This window comes from Melozone crissalis, unplaced genomic scaffold (genome assembly GCF_028551555.1).
Source record: "Melozone crissalis strain CALT ecotype California unplaced genomic scaffold, PUWL_Pcris_2 ptg000039l_1, whole genome shotgun sequence".
NCBI classification, from domain to species: Eukaryota; Metazoa; Chordata; class Aves; order Passeriformes; family Passerellidae; genus Melozone; species Melozone crissalis.
The window spans coordinates 8,483,912-8,499,992 of record NW_026535817.1 but is presented as its reverse complement, the minus strand read 5'-3'; the positions used below and the strand labels follow the sequence as shown (position 1 = coordinate 8,499,992).

Sequence of the window (16,081 nt, the reverse complement as noted above, 5' to 3'; positions counted from 1 at the left end):
GTTATTGTGTAAAACATGTTGCATATCAAGAAATAAAGAAATTAAGACATAATTTCACCTTGTAACCCAATAGCACGTGATGAGCATCACCTGCAGATAGTACCTTTTAACAGTATCTCTAAACTAGGGTGGATATTCTGAAACAAAGAACTTCCTGTGCCTTGCAGTCACCAGTTTCAGGCAGAACACACCATACTAGGAAGTTCAGAAACACAAATAAGCCCCTGAATGTATTTTACCTCTATAAAAAGCCCAGTTCTTTCAAATTAAGTGGCTTTTCAAAATTAAAGTAGTTATAAATCCCATATGGAAGACCATTTTTATTAGGATATCTTAAGAGTAAGAACTTATTTTGGCAGCAGCAGTGAAGACAAAGGGCACATGCAAAGCCATGGAAAAACTGCCTCAGCTAAGACTGCCCAGCTCTTCCCACTCCAACACTATCTCCTTAGTTCTTACAACTTTACCAAGCTAGAATTGTTCTGACTAGAATTTTCCACACTGGGCTTTTGCCAATTTTGAGAGCCATTTTTCAGGCTCCTCCAAAGGAGAGGCTAGGGAAAACCACACTGCTCCTTCCAGATGAATGAGCCCCACTGACCTTTGCAGCAGCTCGAGGGCACTCCCACTTCACAACAGGCGGCTCACCGAGCACATCTTCTTGGCAACCCCAGGAAAACCCCCCTGAACCTGGCCAAGGACAAATGTTTGGGCATACTGCAAACTGATGTATGCAGAAGAGATTTAGATTGCAGCAACTCATTAATCACCCTGTCCAAATACAATGCAGGAGATAGGGAAGCCATGTGTGGGAAATGTAAAGGACTAGAGGCAGACTCTGAGTGCAAGATGCACAAATGAAGAGCCAAGGTGAAAATGGATTTTGTAAATGCCACTTGGGCACAGAATCTGGGATCAAGGGTGGAAGAGAGCAAAGGTTGCCTGATAAAGTGCAGGGTTGGAGAAGCAGCAGCAGGAGCTTCATCTAGGAGAAAATGCAAGGAGGGGGGGCAACAGGCCAAGCGTGCACATTTCCCTCAAGAACTGGAATGAAACCCGAAGTTGCTGTCTAGCAGACAAACGCTGAGACTTTGTATCTGCAGAGCCATCAGTAATACATCCTATTTCCCTGTGGACCACAGAGAAGATAACTGCAATCTACCCTGCTGAAATAATACTCTCAACTCAAACTGCAGAGGTCTGCTGGACTGGCAGTTATCCATCCTGATAAAGAGCAACATCTGCTTTTTTCCAACATATATTAAAAAAAAAAAAAACCTACCAAGAATTTATAAGCAATAAAACAAAGTTAAAGAAAAATCAGACTGCAAAACCAAGCACTGAATGTCTTAGCAATTTTAATTAGGCTTTCCTGTGCAGGCAGTTTATGAGGAGTTTTTGAAGACACAATCGCATACTACAACTTTGATGAAATCCCTGCTTTTTCCCTCATGACACAGCACCCAGGAGTAAATCAATGTAAGATTGATTTAAGAACAAAAAGGAAATGCGTTCTGCAGACCTTGCACAATTTAGAACCTGAAGAATTTAGAAGCAATGGAGAACACAGCAGATGAAGACCAAGCAAGATAATCCCACAGACGATGTAGGTAAATGCTGCAGTAGAAAAATGGATTTATCCCTGCCACTGATAGAACCCTCTGGGGTGCCAGGAAACCTGGGTAATTGTTTGAAGACCAGAGAATACTGCAGAACAGATCTGCAGAAGAACTAGGGATATGTTTTGAATACAGAGGGTCATTAGAGATGGTTATGTGAGAAAAGGTTAGTGCCTTCAAATGAGTGCTAAAAATGGCTGGTTACATTTGTCTTCTTTCTATGACTCAGCTCATCCAAGCAGAAACCCCAATTATCTTCTTGGTCTATTGTGAAATTATTTTCTAAAGATCTCAACGGAAAAATGCATTTCATCAAATCCAACTCTCCACATCTTAAAATTAACTTCATGCAGTTTGTGGTCATCCTCTTTTAATACCTTTGCCTAAAACTACAGAGTTTCCAGCAGAGTAAGCAACTGACAAAGCCGGCATGAACAAGAGGCAGTTGGGGAAACACCAGGAATCCAGGGGAGTCATCACTACTGCACCTTTTCCAAATGAAAACTTTTGTCCTTTGAAGTTAGACCGTGACCCCAGCACACCTCTTTAGGAACTGGTGGTACCAATTCCCAGCGTGGCTAGAACACCCTCCCCACCAGCCCAGAGCCCGCGGAGTGAGTGCAGTGCCCGTACCTCGCTCGGGGGCACGGCAGCGAAGGGCTGGATGACGGCCGCCAGGGGGATGCGGGCCTGCCGGGCCATGTCTGCCGTCAGCGGGAAGCAGTAGGTGCTGCAGCGCAGGTACCGCGGGCTGGCGTGGCCTGCAAGCACACAGAGAGCTGAGAGGCTGCCGGGAGGAACCTGCCCAGCCCAGCACCCAGCAGGACAACCGGAACGCAGAGCAACAAGTGCACGTGCTACATTCAACACGTTCCTTCTTTTCCTCCCGTGCAGGCTTTACCCATCTTTGCTCCTTATATCCCAGCCCATTGCCCCTCCCTGTGGTTCAATCTTTTCTTACTGAGTTTAAAGCAGAGAGTTAAACATGACAAGAATAAGCCAACAATTACTTGCAAGAACGATCTCAGTAGAGATTACTTGGAAACATCCCGTATCTATGATCTTAGAAGAACACGTGGATGCTATCCCAGCGGACGTGACAACAGTACACACAAAGGGATGAGGCAGACTGATCTCCACTGTTAAGACTGCTCTCATGAGCTACCTCTGATTCAGAAAACACTGTGTCTGTCTTAACATCACTGTGCTCACCTACACTGCAAAATTCAGGGTGCAAAGTCACCACCACAGTTCCAAGAGGACACTCAGCACAGGCCCCTCAAGGAGAAACTGCTGTGAGATGCAGGCAAGAGCATAGAAAGGAGTTCAGGAATCAGCTTCCTGATGCTCCCTTTGTAACCAACAAACTGCAGCTCTGCTCAGTTTGTTGAAAGGAATTTCTTGGATCATCAGAATAGATTTATCCCATTCTCAGATAATGCCAAAAAATCTCAGTGTGTTTGTACATTTTATTCAATTTATCTCAGCATTGATAAATTACTGCTGGGCTGAGTAAGACCACCAGTTTAACCTGTATTAAAATATTGAGCCTGCTGTCAAGAGCAGCATGTGGAAGATTGCAATCCCAGGCTCCAGGCAGAAACAAAGGCAGATAAATTTTTCCTTTGGCCAGTGTACATCAACTAGACAGCTTGCACACTGCCTCTATCACTTGAATAGAAATTAATATCCTAAAAGGTAACAGTGCTAGTCTAGTCTTACTGCTTCTTCTAATGTCCACCTTTCAAATTTTCAGAAAGGATTTTTAACTTGAAATGTAATACCTTCAAACATTTAAATTAAAAAGCAAAGTTGTCTCAATTACTCATATTCTTTGAAAGGCCAGGAAGGGTAGAGGAGGTGTTAAGGTGTAAGAACTCAGCTCCCACTTCCCTTCTCCCCCCTTTTTTCCTGTTCAAATGAAGTTTGCAATTTCATGTACAATTTAGAGTAAATACCATCATTTTCAGATGAGAAATGTGCGAATTTAACCTTTTTTAAATTGAATGATATTAGATTTCCCCTAGAAGGCTGCCAAAGCAGTAAGCAGGACAGTTACCTTGGTCCTGGATCACGCAGCTGGTGGTGACGAGGGGAGGAACCTGTCCTCTCGTGTTTGTGGCATAGACCTGCCCTCCCCTGGCAGCCTTGTCATTCTCAATCACTTGGATCTGATGAGTGAGAAGCAAGAACAGCATGAGGAAGGTAAGTCACTCAGCTACACTCCTGAACAGGCTAAGATCTACACAAACAAAGACTCTGGTTGAAGATTCATTTATAACAATTTACAATATAATGTCAGGAAATATTTATGCAGCTGACTTGGCTGCCCAAATTCCTTTCCCATAGGCTGCTCCCTGTTACTTGTGCACATCCCTCACTCAGGTTTAATGCTGGCACTTTTCAGGATACCATCAAAGTTATGTAAAGCTGTATTTTGTTCCACACCAGAAATCCAATCACTGATACCATCACTCCTCCTCTCTCCTCAGCAACCTGGTTTAGAGTGCAGCCCAACAGCTGTGGGAGGCAAGAGGAACGAGACAGGGAATTTCTCAAACTGCCTTTGCCACTGCTGCTGGTACCTCATGGAATCGTGTCTTTACACTGCACATGAACTTCTAATAATAGCTAGGGAACTTCAGAAGCCTCTTTTGGAAAGCAAACAGAGAAGAAAAACTAAATTAGTTGCATGGAGTCTACTGATCAATGTCCAAGAGGTATTTCCTAACACACTGAAAATAGTCTGGGGCCTATAATTTTTTTTTTTATCAATAAAGTTTTCTGTGCTGCAATTTAAATATACAAGACATTCCTCAGAGAGCTTGTTAGATCTTCTGCCTGATTACTTTTCCCTGCCTCCCTGGCTTGTATACTTATAGCTAACTCTTGCATTAGAAAGAAAAAGGTTTTGCTCTAAAAAGGTCCACTGGCTGAAGAAAGAAAATCACTCTGAGACTTGGCTCTGCAAAGGATCAATGTGCCACGCTATTCTGCAGCTAACTGACCTAAATATATCATTGTTCTTGGAAATAATTGTTGACAAAGTCCAGATGCAAGTTTTCATAGATGTTGTCAGGGTACATATCAGCCTCTAACATATAGAAGAGAAATATAAATCAACAATGGCTACAGATAAGAAGTAAATTTATCTGGCAACACTACTATAATTACATAATGTAAATATAACAACAGAAATACACATGGTCATACTTATTCCTCGTTCTGAATTAGCTTTTTGTCCTTTACAGACGTTGACCCAGATCATGTTTCTTTCAAACATTCCTTCTGATCCTCTCTGTAAGGCTTAAACAAATCTTTTAACCTATTTTAACATGGCTGTTGCAGTCAAGGCTGTTTATACTGTGTGCATAATTGAAACAAGACATCAGCCCATGTTTTCATGCCAGACCTCCTTCCCTCCCTGCCCTTTTTTTTTTTAATTACACAAGATCATTTTATCCCTCTACTGTAAAAAGCATTGCACTGAAACACTAGGAATGATTGACTTAAGGGCATTTGTTATTTATACAGACACTTGATTCAGGGGTTTTTTTACACAGTGTTTTTCAGTTAAAAATTGCCTTTAACGAGGCAATTGCAGTTGTTACATTAACCCCTAAGGGATTATCAACAAATATTTTTCCATTTGGGGAAAAATGGGGTTTGCATCAAATTCATCACTGGGTAAAAAAAAGAAAAAAAAATCTTTTCTAGAAGGACAAAAGAACACCCAAATTTAAAGAAGTAAAGAAGCAAGATAGTTTCATACTAAACAGTATGAGGCTTTTGCAAAAATGTTTCTCCTGTACAGCAAACTTGCCTCAGTGAGAAGTGTAAAATTCCTTCACCCAGACTAGCCTGCTGTGCAGCGGTGAAAACATTTTTTTAAAGTACCAAGTTCTAGGTTGAAGCTGCTTCAAGAATTCTGACTCTGAAGACTCTCTGAGCCGTCCAGGTGATTGCTAGAACCACCCCCAAGTGTGGGCACCAGAACATTTTCTCCACGAGTTTAGCACACTATTGCTTTCCATTTCCATCAGCTGTTTCCAATAAAGAAGTTAAATGCTGCCTGTGCCTGAGCAGCCCTTTCTCTGCACACCAATTAGACTGTTTCAGAAAGATGGATGCAACCATAACCTTCTTTTCTCTAGCACCATCCTGAGAAGAGACACTGTCCCACCAGTGCTCAGTGTCCAACAGCTGAGCCTCTCCAGCCTGCATGAAGCTTAAGCACCAGGTATACTCCAGGCTACTGAAATCTTCACCAGGCTGCAGCAACTGAAATGATGGCTCAGGCAAATAATTCCAGTTGCCTGAGAAACTCTTGAAATCAAAAGGCAAAGCGGCTTCTGAGCACATGACTTCTCAGCCTTGCCAGGACTGCACTTCCAGAGTTCATGTACCTGTGTATGGTGTACAAATCCTACTTCTGGTATCTGGTACTAAGTTCAAGGCTTCCAACTTTTCAGATGAAAAGGAAAGGTGATAAGCTGCAGTGAACACAAGCAGTTCTTCAGTACTGGTCACTGTCTCATTAAGAATCCTGTTGAGAATTCCTAGTGAAGTATTTCCTACAAACTATTTGGGACATACTCATGTACTAGTATCCCATGTTAGATAAAGTTATAAAGCCTCTTCAGTACTCCAACTAATTTCATACACTAATTGATCCAAAACTGACAGCACAGTACAAAACTGCATTAATTAGAAACTGCAAGAATTAGAAGGTATGTTGAGAACCAAGCCATTTAAGTCACATGTAAGTGCCAAAGTATGTTACGCAAAACCCGACCAGCTAAAACAAACACAATGTTAGCATTTGTCATTGCTTTATTTTAAATGCAGCAGCAAGTTACATTTATAAAAAATTAGAGCCACATTACTTACTGGGCTTGGAATGGAGTCAGGATCAAGCTTCTTCTGTGGTGGGCCTGAGAGCTGTGCTGGACCACCAGGAAAAGCACCAGGATAGGACAGCTGAGATGCTGCCATCTGAGGACCATAGTTTGCTGCAGAGTTACAAATGATAATTCATTTGAAGTATTCAAGTTCCATTATCAATGGTTAGCATCAACTTCTGCCATGCAATTAATTCTTACTCAGCTAAGTGCAACTCCTCTTTCCCCTCTGTTCTCAGCAACTAAAAGAACTGGATTTCTGTGGCTCAGTTTGGCTTTACTTTGTGTTTTTAAAAAGTAAGACCAACACCAGATGTGACAACTTTGGCTCCAAAAGTTTTCAGGTTTATGTCAAGTAGGACAGTTAGTAGAGATTAGCACAGCTACTCACACCAGGCCATTACCTCAGACAATCTCTCCACTAACATCAGCCAATGCAAACTGATATCATTAGCTGGCTTTTTGTATTCAGTTACAATCCATTATTGCTATAGCAAAGCATTTTTGAAAGTTACTTATGACACTACTACAAGACAGAAAGCAGCCTATACCTTTACAGAGTGTAAGAAAAACACTTTCCTGTAGTGTGGTGTGCCTTCACCAATTACTAACCACTAATTCTGATTCTGATCCTAATTAATCTCCTTTTTCTTGTACAGTCTCAACAGAGTGCTAAACTTGTGAGCAAAAGCAGAGCCTGTCTCAAGTGTACTGACTGACAATGCACATCCTTCCCTTCTACAGAAAGGGAGCTCATATTTCATTTTCCCCAGTCAGCTGAAGATTCAGTCATGAATGGACACAGTTACACCAGTGATTGCTCCTGCACACTTTGTTTTCAACCACATAACAAACATCCTTCCCTACCTTGCTGAGGATGATATCCAGGCCCTGGAGGCTGTCCCGGAAGGTGCTGCAGGTTGGGATTTGGAGGGACAGGCCCAGGGACTGCACCCTGTCTGGCCACAGGAGGCAATACTGGCTGGGCACAAAGGCCATTGGCACCGTTTGCCGGTGGAGGAGGCAGCTGTGCTGCAGGAGGCAAACCCATCTGCTGCTGGCCTGGGGGCAGCAGCCGCGGGCCCTGGAAAGGCGCCGGGTGCCCGGGAGACACGGCAGAGCTCGGAGCAGCACCGGGACCTGAGAGAGAGATGACATCGGGTGAGTCAGGAATGAAAACCTCCCAAACCTGGGGCAAAGGTGCTCTGGTTCTGCTCAGCACATTTCTATGGCATACAGGCAATACTGGATCCCATGCTGACAGCGCTGCCTTATGGGACTCTGTGTGTCTGACCACAGGACAAATCGTGCTTTAGGCCTCAGCTGATTCAGTCATTTCATCTCTTTTGGCTCTACTTGCAATAAAACCCTGCAGCTGGGGTACATGGGCAAAGAGTGAGAGAAGCCAGAGTTGGACAGTTCTTCACTAGAACACACATAGGTCACTCAACTTTCAAAATACTACTTCATTTCAGAATGTGAAACAACATTCTTTTTGCTCAATAATCCATTTCTCTTATGTGGCATGTTTTTGCTAGTCTGCTATTTGTATTTCACCATTACAGGTTTGATGGAAAATAAACCCACTTGATATTAAAAGATGAAACATGTGGGAATTATTTTGTAGACACTGGCAAGGAATTGTTTGTTGTTTATAAGATTCAGATTTCAATGTGAATTAAGAGAACTCTGAAAAGAGAAATTTTTTGAGATTTACAATCTGTAAACACTTATTACTTTACAAAACCTACATTTTAAAATCAGATTTTCCCCCAAAGACAACACAACTTTAAAGAGAGATAGAAGAATAACCAATATTAAGTTTGAAGCAAAAGAACAATGTGTTCATATACAAACACTGAAATACATCTTCTGTCACATATGTTAACTGAAAAAAATCTTTACATGTAAAATTCAAGCCTCCCAGTACATACCATAAGAACACTGTATTTTATACAATTGTTTTAAAATTGTTTATATAACATATTTTGCATAATTTAAATACATATCAGCATTCATTGCTGGAAGTCATTTACATGGAAGCATCATATGATCACATCTTTATGGCCTAGGTTTGAGATGGTATAACATCAAAATAAATGTAGATAAATTTAGATTAAAACCCAAAAACGTTTAGACAAGAAAAGAAAATCTTTTTGTAACTAGAGAACCCATAAAAAATTGAGAAAAATTAAATCCTGTCTGCATATTATTGCTCATGCCTTGGCTGCTATTGACACATTCACTGAGTATTTTGAGAAACTACTTTTGGACTATCAGAATTTAATGGAAGGTTTGTCAAACATCAAACATCATTGAGACTTAACCCAATACTACTCATTTAAGGAACTGGATGAGATAAAATGCTAAGAACTTAAGCCAATGATGGTGGTCAAAGGTCTCATTTTCTGTTTATAGAGAAGCTCAGTGAGTTTTAATGATCATAGTGTTAATGCTGTAACTGAGAAGAAGTCAATCAGATAAACCAATTACCGTAGCTGTTTATCTGCATGCTGCTGAGCTGGTCAGCAAGTTGTGCTGGAGGGGAAGCAGGTGCAGTACTTGGGAAGGCTGCTGGGGACTGATGATTGTAGGGAGGATAGGAAGGTCCTGTGTTACTTGGAGGTGAAGGGCCTTGAAACCTAAAGGAAAAAAAATCAGTGCAGTTTTGCAAAAAAATTACATCAAACAATCACAACTCTCAAAGATCTCATATCTCCTCAAGATGGTGCTGAAACAATTAGGTCAAAACTCTAATGGAGTATGCCCACATTCTGCTCAGACAATGTACACTTGTATTAAAATACACAAAGGACACAGAGATTGCACACTTGTTTAATAAAACCAGGCAGTCCATGTTTGTCTGCACTTGTTAGAAATGAAGCAGAGTGGTATTGCATGGCAAAGTGAGAGCAGTAATAACTGTAAGCCTGAAGATTAAGAAACACAAGCTTCTGAACATACCACAGCACTTCATTGCCTTTCCAAGCTTATAAAGAAAGACTCCCTACCAGGGATGGATGAAGAAGATTAGGAGAAAAATCTGTGAAGAGAAGAAAAGGAAGTGAGGAATCTCTGTAGTAGAGCAAAAAAGATGATGTGGGTAGAGAAAAACTTCATGACTATCAGACACGGAAAACATGAATGCAGGAAAAATAATCAAAGAAAAGAAAGCAGTGACACACACATGGCTTACAAAGGCATTTTCTACCAGACTATTTCACTCTGGTAAAATAAGATCCCAGGCTATGTCCCAGAGACAATCACCATGGATTTTCCACGTAAAACTGAGGATGAGCCCAGCTATTTCAAGAGAAGTAGAGCTTGCTGTACTCGAAAATTTGTCTAGATACTTCCTGGCCTAGAACAGCAGCTCTGAGCAATTCTGAAAAAAAACCAAGATCAGGTGAAGAACAGGAGATGTGCAGCTGTCAGGGCAATGATGGGAAGCTACAGTAGAGAAGCAGTATTTTGCTAGGTCATGTCAACCTGACTCTATTCACCCTGTTTTGTCATCTTCAGGACAACCACCACTTCTCCCTATGCATGAGTACATCATCTTGAACAACTGACCACCAGTCTTTTTGGGTCCTCCTTCCCACAGAGAAAATGAAATAACTACACAAAAACTAAGAACCACAGAAGGAGATTAGGATTTCAACCAACTACAAGAAGAATGTTGTTAAATGGTGTAAAGTCCACTAAAACTGAAGGAGCTATGGGTACACAAACTAATTTTGCCACTCCTGGGAAATGTGGAAAATAACTAATATTTGACAGAATTAAATAAAAGAGCTGCATATTGACACAAATATTGACTCATATTTACCTGCAACACAAATATTGTGTAATACAGCTTGGCTACCCCCTCACACAACCTTTTTGCAAAGATTTCTTTCTACAGCTTTCACCTGTCCCTGTTTTCTCCCCTGCCCATTCCTGCCTCCTTCACAGAGAGGTAACAGAGGTCAAACAGCTCAAGTGTTGATCCTTCCCAGTCACCTGTGTGGCTGCTGTCCTGGTGTACCAGAGCCATTCTGGAAACTGAATTGCTGTGCACCAGGTGGGGGAGGCCCAACAGCAGCTGGAGATCCAAAAGGCACAGTTGATTTGGACACACCTGCAAAAGATTAAGCACTTTTATGTAAAACCCTGTAAAAAAGAACAAGATGGGCAAGAAATGCAAGTGTGCAGCTCTGCTCTGGCATTAAGAATAACAGGTTTGGGTCACCCTGCTTAAGTAAAGGGGTTGGACCAGAGGTCCCTTCCAATCTCAGTGATTCTGTTGGAAAGCACAGATTTCTGCTCAGTTATTAAAGCAGATACAAAAAACTAAGAGAGAGTAAAAAGCAAACAAACAAACAGCAGTTCATAACTTTCCAGCAAAGAACCCAAGAGGAACAGTAAGAAAAAAACAATGAATAAACAGACACAGCAATTGCCAGTTTGGGGCAGTGCTAATTCCTTGTCACCCAGTTATATTTCAAGGCAGAAACAAGAGGTCCCTTTGATTTCAGAGGCCAAGGTAAGAATAGAAACTTAAAACAACTTGTTAGAGTAAAAACAAAAAGAGCTTCCATATGTAGAATCTCTCTCTGTGCTGAAAACTGTTCCTAATTCAGACCTACTATAGTGACTGTGGAGAAACTGTGATTTATGTAAACAGCAGTGTGGAATGAGCAATCTTTCAAGGAACTGTATTTCTTGAACTGCTTTCCCTTAAATTACTCTAACATTAAAAAAAAATCATCTGGTATGAAAACCAGTACTTACCCCAAGTACTCTAATACCCCAAGTATTCTAGTAAGTCAATTACCAGAAGCATCTCTATCAGAATTCTCACTATATTCAGCAATTGATTAGAGGAACACAAGTCCTGCTGTCTTTTTAGAGAAACTGGGTAAAACTTTTTTTCTGTTTCCACTTGCAGTATCAGTGTAAAATTTACACATGGTAGAAAGAGATGCAAAACACCAGGATACAAAGGTAGAGTCTGAAAAAAAAACTAAAGCCAAAATAATACCTGGTGGAGGTGCTGAGTATGAAGAGTTAGGGTCCCCATAATGTCCATAATGAATTGAAGAACTGGGTGGTCCAAAACCTCCTATTCCTGGCTGGGATTGGGAATATGGAGGAGCTGCAACATAACCTTGTTGACTCATGATGGCAATTTTCTCATTCCAAGTATTGTGTCCTCTACAGCAACCTGCAAAAATGAAAATGACATTCACTCATATTCATCACTCTCTGTATTTTAAAAGGCTGTGAATTGTATTGGCCCCCCAAAAAAGACACAAGACACATTTGAAGGCAAAAAATGATCTGAAGTCAGGAAAGGCAGAGTGACCAGAGCAAAAAACTCCCCCTAGTAAATGCTTCTCCTGTGCTAGCACACCTTATTGTACAGGAGGTGTGGAATACAACACCAGTTTTCCACCAAACCTTTTACAAACCTTCTGCATCAACCCCACTCCAAGCAAGTGATGGAAGACTCCTTGCTTTTGATGCTGGTGAAGCAGAGAATAAAGTACAGGATACAGAGAGTTCCTAATTCTGGTTGTCTTCTGCATTAGTGGCCCAGGCCCGAGCAGTTAGTTTTTACTGCAGAACTTGCCAGTGTGCCAGAACTGAGCACAAGGCATTCCCTGAGGGACAGCTGAGGCACCATGGCCTCAACAGCACTGCATGCTGCCCTTGCTGGTAGCAGGCATCTTCTCCACATGTTTCACATCTTGATCCTGCTGTTGTTAAATAAATGAAACAAGCAACCCCTAAAGTCTGATAGACAGCAATTCAGAAAGTTTTTTTAATGGTGAGAGCATTCACAAGATATGTAATTTCTTTCATGGAGTCAGATTTCGTTTAACAGGACAGAGTAACATTTTAGAAAAATTTCAGGAAAGAGTGTCCTGGTAATTGCCTTCATTTTTAGAAGCAAAAAATCTGAAGAATCCTGCATTGACAAACCATATGATTGTATTTCACCAGATTAGTTTTCAGATACAGTGCCCTTGCCTCCAAGGATCTGAGAAGTTATTAAAGTTGTACACTCCGCAGCCTTGACAACAAGATTCCTCTTTTCCATGAGAGCTTCCATTTTGACAGCAGACTTAATTTGACAATAACAGAATTCTACTTTCTTGAGGCCCAAATTAAACTGTTATGAGAAATGCTGAGGATACAACCTGAACAAGCATTTACTACTCCTGCAGTGTCCCAAGCACAAAAGCCAGTCATCCCAAAGAACTACACAACATAAATTAGCATTTCAGGTGTTGAGTGTTCCTTTGAAACAGCTTTCCCAACCACCTGTACTTGACATTCTTAAACTCAAGCCATGGAGTCATCTTTAAACATGGAAACTGGATGAAAATAAAACATGAATTGGGTTCGAATTGGGTTTCAGAATAAAAAGGCACCTTGAAATTACAGCTCCAAGAACACACCGATGAATTTATGCTGCACTGGCACATGTCAGTAGAGAAAAGTTACCCCTACCAGAAAGCCCATTTCTAGGCTTCCCAAATTAAACAGATTATTTCTGAAGAAAAAAACCTCAACAGTTTTACTGATCATCCACATCAGACAAGAAATCCCTCTGAGCAGGTTACAGGGCCTAGCCCTCTCCACACTCCCCACTGCAGCGCAAGATTTCTCAGTTGCAGTGGTTAACTGCTCCCAGGAGTTAATCCTATGGAGTTTTCTCCTATTTATGGGCTAACCAGGTAAACACAGGGAGAAGAAAGAAAAATGTTTAATCAGAGGCTTGCTGAGGCCAGCTGCAACTTCTTCCCTCCCCCATCTCCATCAGAAAAGACGTGGCAGTGAGAGCTTTAGTTGTTCCAAAAGACACTAAATTAGCATTAAATTACCTACACACCAGCACAGACGTATACATACTTCATATCTACGTAAAGGAAGAGACTTTCACTTAGAGGCAGCTGCACCTTAAGATGCAAGAGCATTCAGAGGAAATTACTTCCTCCACAGCTTACTCACACACACACAAGAAAAAAAAATCTTGCCACGTCAAACTTCCCACAGACAGTATAAACATAGAGAGGTTGTGCTGAAGTGAGACAGAAGCTCTAAGCACAGATGAAATAATACAAGTTCCTCAACACAGTTCCAGACTCTATTTAGCACCAAGGATACTTATTCTCCTCTCAGGATAGGTATATATACCAACTATCACAAATGAGTGTTTTAAGGTTGCCTGAAGGACTGTGAGCATTTCAGAAATTATACCGTGGGGGTGTGAATACACCATGAAGAGCTCATACAGAAGGTCATGAAGACTTTTCCCTCCCTGTTTCAACACTAGTTTACCTTATATCCCATAACCTGGGGAACAACACCAGCATTGAGGAACAGCTGCAGAATTTAACTGGCCTCTATTACCGAATAGGCTGTCACCTTTTTCAGAGGATCGCTGCACCTATGCAACGCTCTGCTCTCTCTGGGAAGATGTAAAAGTTAACTACGCGCAAGCAGAAGTAGGACAACAGAAACAAAACCAGGCTCGAGTCCTTGGCTCCCCGAAGGAGAAGTATCAACTTTGTATTTGTTCGGAGACACTGCGCTCCCCAGCACGTCCTGGGGCAGCGGTGCGGTGCCCGTCCCAGGCAGGGTCGGTGCAGTCCCTCCCCGGGCAGGGTCGGCGCGGTGCCCGTCCCGGGGTGCGCCTCCATCTGCAGGGGCTCACACAGGCAGGGCGAGCATCGCTGCACGCACACACCGCATGCAGCACAGCCACACACCTACTTCTGGGCTCTTCTCCGGTACCACATCGCCAACCAAGCTAGGAAAGCAAAATTTAATTTTTTCCGTTCCCTGCCAAGCCTGCCGAGCTTTACTACATCTTTGCACGCGTGTAACTTTTCTATCCCCATCGCCTAGGAGCTTTCCGCCGCCGTAAGCTCGCAACAGGTCCGGCCCCGCGCTCGGAGCCACCGCCCGCCCCGCGGCAGTCGGTACCTGTGCCTGCCCGGGGCCGGGCTCCGCCGCTGGCGGCCGGGCGCAACCCCCGGGCCCGGCGCTGCTGAGGGCGGCCGCAGCCCCGTGCCCGCCCCGCCGCCTCCCGCGCTGTCCCCGCGCCGTGCCCTCAGCCGCCGGGGCCGGTTGGGACCGTTACCTGCGGCCGCGCGCCCGCCGCCTCACGCGCCCGAGTGCCACGTCTGAGGCCGCCCGGCGCGGGCCGCGCCTGCGCAGTGCGGGCAGCGAGGCCGCGCCCGCGGCCGGGCCGTGCCCTCCCGGCGGGGACGAAAGGCGGCCCGGGGCGGTCAGCCTGGCACGGAGCTTCCTTCGGCCCGGGGGATCCATCCCGCTCCAAACACGGAGCCCGGTTACTAAAGGGATACTCGTTTTTCTTCGTTATGTGCTTAAAAAACGGAATCAGGTTGGAAAAGACCTCTGAGGTCGTCGAGTCCGACCTATGACCGAACGGCACCACGTCAACTAAACCATGTCCCTCGGTGCCACGTCCGGGCTTTCCTGAAACGCCTCCAGGGACGGTGACGGCACCGCCTCCCCGGGCAGCCCATTCCAATGGCTGATTATCCATCCTGGCAGAAATTCTTCCTCATGGCCAACTTAAACCCCCCCAGGAGCAGCTTAAGACTGTATCCTTTCATCCTGTGGCCAGCTGCCTGGTCGAAGATGTATATATGTATATTTACAACTACATTTTACACATATATATCTTGCATATCTGCATGTAAAATTATGCCACCTGAATATCTCCAGTGAAATATGATGCAGGTACTTTACCTGTTTGCATACTCTGGTTTTAATTACTGTCCAAGTGCATTTAAAAATGCTGCCTTGGTTACAGGATAGGTAATGTTTTTCTAATTAACAAAGTAGAAACATGGGAGTAACATGAGAGAGATTGGAAGTAACATGAGGAAGATGTATTTGTAAAGCCACTTTTCTTCCCGATCACAAATAAACATAATTGTGTTAAGGTAAAATAAAAGCAGACTGGCAGATGAAAAAAAAGCAATCACTCAAAGAATCACAGAATATCCTGAATTAGAAGGGACCCACAAGGATCATCAAAATCCAGCTCCTGGCCCTGCACAGGACAGCCCCAAGGATCACACCACAACAGCTGATAACTCATGTGTATCTGGAATTCAGGCTCCAGAGGCTTTCCTATCCTCGTTCTACAACCTTACTAAGTCTTCTGAAAGTACTAAACAGTTTACCTACAGCTATACCTCAGTAATGGCTGTGAGCTCAAAACAAACTGCCCAAAGCATTTCATTTCTGAAAAAAAACCCCGGAACTTTGAAGCAGATGTCATAATGAAGATACACAATGGCATCCTTTACATGAAAGACTAACTAGAAACCTCAACAAGCAACACAAAGCAGGCAAGAACAGGGCTTGATCTGTCTCATTCTTGCTAACCAGAGCTGGATTCACCACTGAATAATACAAGCTGGTTTTCGATGTGTTATCAGAGCCAATACATTGGATGTGTCAAGGGAAGTCTAAAAGCTTCCAAATCTCTCCCAACTGTCTAATGAGAATGGAAAATGTCATCCCTGAGGTGAC

General features: G+C 43.0%; 1 protein-coding gene across 1 annotated transcript in view; it reads right to left on the bottom strand.

The window, feature by feature from the left end:
* Positions 1–11,718, bottom strand: part of SEC24D (SEC24 homolog D, COPII coat complex component) — a 38,476-nt gene extending 26,758 nt beyond the window's left edge. The window contains exons 1-7 of the mRNA XM_054283863.1: positions 11,544–11,718; positions 10,523–10,640; positions 9,014–9,162; positions 7,388–7,660; positions 6,510–6,631; positions 3,679–3,790; positions 2,253–2,380 (exon numbers count right to left, since the gene is read on the bottom strand). Of these exons, the coding sequence (XP_054139838.1) occupies positions 2,253–2,380; positions 3,679–3,790; positions 6,510–6,631; positions 7,388–7,660; positions 9,014–9,162; positions 10,523–10,640; positions 11,544–11,682 (1,041 nt within the window). The 5' untranslated portion in view covers positions 11,683–11,718. The remainder of the gene's footprint in view (positions 1–2,252; positions 2,381–3,678; positions 3,791–6,509; positions 6,632–7,387; positions 7,661–9,013; positions 9,163–10,522; positions 10,641–11,543) is intronic.
* Positions 11,719–16,081: the final 4,363 nt, after the last annotated feature.